Genomic DNA, 4,906 nt, shown 5'->3' with positions numbered 1-4,906 from the left:
GATTCAGAATACAAAAATATAAATCATAGTAGTATCAAGTCCCGTCTCCAAGTGGAGATTCAGTTTGGAACTTACCTCATGTTTCCCCAGCTTGAACAGCAGGAAGCACAAACATGCATTCAGCATAGTCCCAAACCTAATGTCTTTCAGGGGATGGGGTCCAGGCTGGAGCAAGCGGTGTGTGGCAGTTGGCTGAGTACCATGTCCCATGCCTCTAGAGGTCTCCAGTTTGATTCTCAGTCAGGGTACATCCTACCTGATCCCCGTGGGGGTGTGCAGGAGACAGGTGATGGATGGTTCTCACTCATCAATGTTTCTCTCTCTCTTCTCTCTCTAAAATAAATTTTAAAACATATTTTTTTAAAAAGAACATAAATAGCTGCAATGTAATGTTGTAAGTGACAAAGGCCATATTTGGAAGGGCGGGGAGAAACAATCAGGAAAGATCTCATAGTTCTTGCTGGGCATTTAAGGCTAGGAAAGAGAGTCTGGGGCAAAGATTTGGATTAAGGACATTTCATACAGGGGACCAGAGCCAGCAAGTTCTCGATGAGGGGGGAAGAAAAGGGGAGTCAAACTGACACAAACTGATTCTTTTTATTTTGTTTTTAATCAACAGAGTTAAACCTAATGGAGAGAAACAAATTAATGGCCTTTTATTGCCACAAGGAAGTTCATGTATTTTGGCAGCTTTTCAAGCCCTGCTAAAGGTACTTCCAGTTCCAGACGTGTGCTGTTCTCTGGCTGGAAGAACTCTTTAGGTCGCTTATACCGTTCGCTGTCCAATGGCAGAGGAGCCCATACTTTTTGCACGCAGCTCACTGGCTACTGTAAAAGCCCGCTCTGAGCAAGAACCAATGAGCTCCCAGAGCCCAGATTCTTGGAAGTAGTTTCAGGCTAGGAATGCGTGACATTGAGACAGCCTTGCACTTGTAAACAAGGACGAGTCTGGGCAGGCCTCCAGCCCACGCGATCCGGGGCCCTGTCCCAAGTGGCTGATCTCTGATCTCGAGCCTACTTACCTTTGAGCAGATTGGCCCGGTCCCAGGCCCGGGACGCCTCTCCAACTCCCGGTGACTCCTCCCCTTTGGAGTTGGGGGGAGCGTCCCCGGGAAACAAATAAAACCGCCAGAGAAGCGGAGGAGGCAAGACGAGCTCTAGATCCTCAAGCCACTGCTTCTCCGATTCACTCCTCTACTCCGAACACCCCGATCCTCAGCCCACACCGGGTGCACCTGCCTGCCCGCTCACCTGCGCTCCTCGCCCGACGCGCCGTCCGCTCCCAGGTCCCAGGCTCCGCTCCTCGCAGCCTTCGCCCTCGAGCCAGCCCAGCCCCGCCAGACCCACCCGGTGGGCCCCAAGATGAAGGCGGTCCGCTTCGTGATGCGCGGCGCCGGCACGCTGAGCCGCACCAGCCTGGTCCCCCGCGAGGTCGAGCATTTCTCCCGGTACAGCCCGTCCCCGCTGTCCATGAAGCAGCTGCTGGACTTCGGTGAGCCGGGGCGCAGGGCGCAGGGCCCGGGCCGGGGCGCGGGAGCTGGGGAGCTGCCTGAACTTTCAGTCCCGGTGCAGGGAGGGCTGGTCTCACTGCTTAAAAACAACTTGGGGCCCGTTTTCCTGCTGCCCCGGAGCCCCTCGCCAGCGCCCCTTGCCTTCTTCTACATCTGGCTTCTTTCTGACAGGTGGTACCTGCTTACAGGTAGAGGCCACTTGTAGCTTCACTGAGGCTGGGTGTTTTGAGCTCATCTTTCCTCTTCTATCCGTCCAAAGCTTCCGTCACAATACTTTTTGCTTTCAGTCAACATTGAACAATGAATGAGGAACTTTCATAGTACTTCTTGGAGAAGGTTCCTAATATTATAAAATAGCCTCGAATTAATTGAGATTTTTATCCCTTAGCCACCCTCCACAGGGAACATCTCTGCGTTCCTAACAAATTTCTTTGTTTCTTTATCAAATTAAAGTTTGTCATATATTTGCATTACTGCTGAAAATATTTACAGACATTCTGCAGTGACCTTACAAGGAAAATGTCAAGGACTTAAATGTGGTATTATTATTAGTCTGGAAACAACATGACCTCCACCCAACTCCCTTATCTCCCACTCCAGTTTCATATCTAGAACTCTGAACATTGTGGCGTTGACTGAACCCTGCATTCTTTTATGAATATTAAGAGCTGTAGAATATTCGGACTCTTTGGAAGTGAATCCTCTTCCAAAACAAAACAATAATTCTCATATTGATAACTTTAAAATTAGAAAAAGACTAGAAGGCACTTTTGAACAGTAAATGAAATTAGGGTGAAATATAATTTTATAATATATGTGTGTATTTAATACTGTATAGTTAATGCTATTCAAATATGTCATTTGGTCATACTCGTTTCCAAATACTAAATAAGTGTTATTTATTACAGGTTCGGAAAATGCATGTGAAAGAACTTCTTTTGCATTTTTGAGACAAGAATTACCTGTGAGGCTTGCCAATATCCTGAAGGAAATTGATATCCTCCCTGATCAATTAGTAAATACCTCTTCAGTGCAGTTAGTTAAAAGCTGGTAAGTAGTGAACCATTTTGAAAAAGTCTCTAATTTTAAAACAGATATCTAACTATGAATTCTTATAATATATTAACATCATAGTTGGAAACAGGTGATCTGAATAGTAATACTTTTTAAATATGTAAAGAATTGTTTATTAATTTAGATAAGTTATAAAGGCAGTTATAAAGCTATAAAAGCAGAAACACATTTTTATCCTGAAAAAGATTCTCTCGCAATATAATTTTTACTTCCAGAAAAAATATGAAAACGAATTGACAGTTACAACTTGCTTTGTATTTTAAATAATAAAAGACAGTTTGATACTGTGAAAGGAATCCTATCCTAGTAGATATGAATGACTACTATTCAGAGACGGCCTACTCTTTTTCATTTACAAACCAATTGACAGAGCAGGCTCTGAGTTCAAATCCTGCTTCTGCCCTTTCCTCATTGTGGAATTCTTGGCAATTATCTTAAATTCTTTATGCCTCAATTCCCCCATTTTTATTGAGGAGAATGAAGCATATGCCTCAGAGGGATATTGGAGTGTAATTAAATGAGGTAATCCATTAAAAAGCACTTAGAAAAATAGCACACAGCCAGCACTCAGTGTCTGTTATCATCTCATTTTATAAATAAGGATGTTGAGGCTCAGAGGGGGTATATAACCCAAAGGAGCAGATTTTCAGAGAATAGAGCCAGGATATGCACCGAGGCAGATATGCATCAGAGCCTCACACTAATCACAGAATACACAGCTTTTTGTTCATTGATTCAAGGAAAATATGTATTGCCCTGCCTAGTTTGCTCAGTGGATAGAGTGTTGGCCTGCAGATCAAAGGGTCCCAGGTTCAATTCCAGTCAAGGGTACATGCTCAGGTTGCAGGCTCAATCCCCAGTAGGAGGCGTGCAGGAGGCAGCTCATCAGTGATTCTCATCATTGATGTTTCTAACTCTTGCTCCCTTCCTCTCTGAAATCAATAAAAAAGTATTTTTAAAAATATGTATTATATGTCCATTCAACAATCACAATCTGAAACACAGATTCAATCCATAGTGTTTGCTGTGTTCAAGACTTCTACTCACCTATGAAGGGAGCAGGAAAAAAATATGAAGTCTTTCTTAAAAAGTTGTTTTTAAATCCTTTTGCTATTCAAAATAACACAACTGTTGCCAAACAAAACAAAACTGAATATTGATCTGGAATACTTAAAGAAATATAAATTTTAACTTAGATAGTTAAGAGTTAAAGTTATAAACTACCACCCCCCACCACCACCACCACCTTTCTTCAGAGATACTGTTTTCCAAATGTCCTGGAGTTTTTAATTTTAAACATAATCCTCTCTCTTTTCAAAGCATTTGAAAAAGATAGTATATTTTCAGCCACTTGTATCTGACTATTCAATTTAAAATCTGAAAGCACACTTGTCACTTTACAGGTATATCCAGAGCCTGATGGATTTGGTGGAATTCCATGAGAAAAGCCCAGAAGACCAGAAAGCATTAGCAGAGTAAGTTCTATGCCTTAGAATAAGTGTCTAAACTGTGACTATTTCCAGACATACTCCTCTAATAAATGATATGTGCACTTAATAATCTAAAAAATATAAGTGACAGAACCTTACTTGAACTTTCACTAAATATAAATGTGTTTTGCCTTAGGTTTGTAGATACTCTCATCAAAGTTCGAAATAGAAACCATAATGTGGTTCCTACAATGGCACAAGGAATCATAGAATATAAAAATGGCTATGAATTTGACCCAGTCACCAACCAAAATCTTCAGTATTTCTTGGACCGATTTTACATGAACCGTATTTCTACCCGGATGCTAATGAACCAACACAGTAAGTTAACCATAATCATGATATACAGAGATGAGGGTAGACTATAAGCCATACTCTAACTCGATGTTTTACTATTTGGTGGGTCACATTCTTTGTCAGTGGTGTTCTAATCATGATTGTCCTGATTTTCATATATTTATTTTTGTATTTATTTTTCAACAGTTCTTTTATTTAGTGACTCACAGACAGGAAACCCAACCCACATTGGAAGTATTGATCCAAACTGTGATGTAGTAGCCGTGATCCAAGGTAATTTCTAGATTTCTTCATTTCCTTTATTGAAAATGTACACTCTATGATTGACATATGTTTGAGGTGGCTCTATAAATGAATTTATATTCAGAGTTTACCCTTTATATTCTTATAAGTACTGTCATGGAGGCCCTTTACTTTTGAGGGTCAGGGGTTTATTTTAGTATATGTGCTGCCGAAGCGAGCACGAGGGTCAGGGGTTTAAACATTCATTTATAGTATTATAAAAAAATCCAAACATCAGAGGTTAATGTATAT

At 41.3% G+C, this 4,906-nt stretch overlaps 1 protein-coding gene across 1 annotated transcript in view; it reads left to right on the top strand.

The window, feature by feature from the left end:
• Positions 1 to 1,093: 1,093 nt before the first annotated feature.
• PDK4 (pyruvate dehydrogenase kinase 4) overlaps positions 1,094 to 4,906 on the top strand; it is a 10,978-nt gene continuing 7,165 nt past the window's right edge. Inside the window, exons 1-5 of the mRNA XM_006779239.2 lie at positions 1,094 to 1,492; positions 2,420 to 2,561; positions 3,989 to 4,060; positions 4,212 to 4,396; positions 4,559 to 4,645. Coding sequence (XP_006779302.1) covers positions 1,363 to 1,492; positions 2,420 to 2,561; positions 3,989 to 4,060; positions 4,212 to 4,396; positions 4,559 to 4,645 — 616 coding nt within the window. The 5' untranslated portion in view covers positions 1,094 to 1,362. The remainder of the gene's footprint in view (positions 1,493 to 2,419; positions 2,562 to 3,988; positions 4,061 to 4,211; positions 4,397 to 4,558; positions 4,646 to 4,906) is intronic.

The sequence above is a fragment of the Myotis davidii genome, unplaced genomic scaffold (assembly GCF_000327345.1).
Source record: "Myotis davidii unplaced genomic scaffold, ASM32734v1 scaffold187, whole genome shotgun sequence".
Taxonomy (NCBI): domain Eukaryota; kingdom Metazoa; phylum Chordata; class Mammalia; order Chiroptera; family Vespertilionidae; genus Myotis; species Myotis davidii.
Note: the sequence above shows the minus strand (reverse complement) of the source record. Positions and strands in the feature narration are given on the sequence as shown.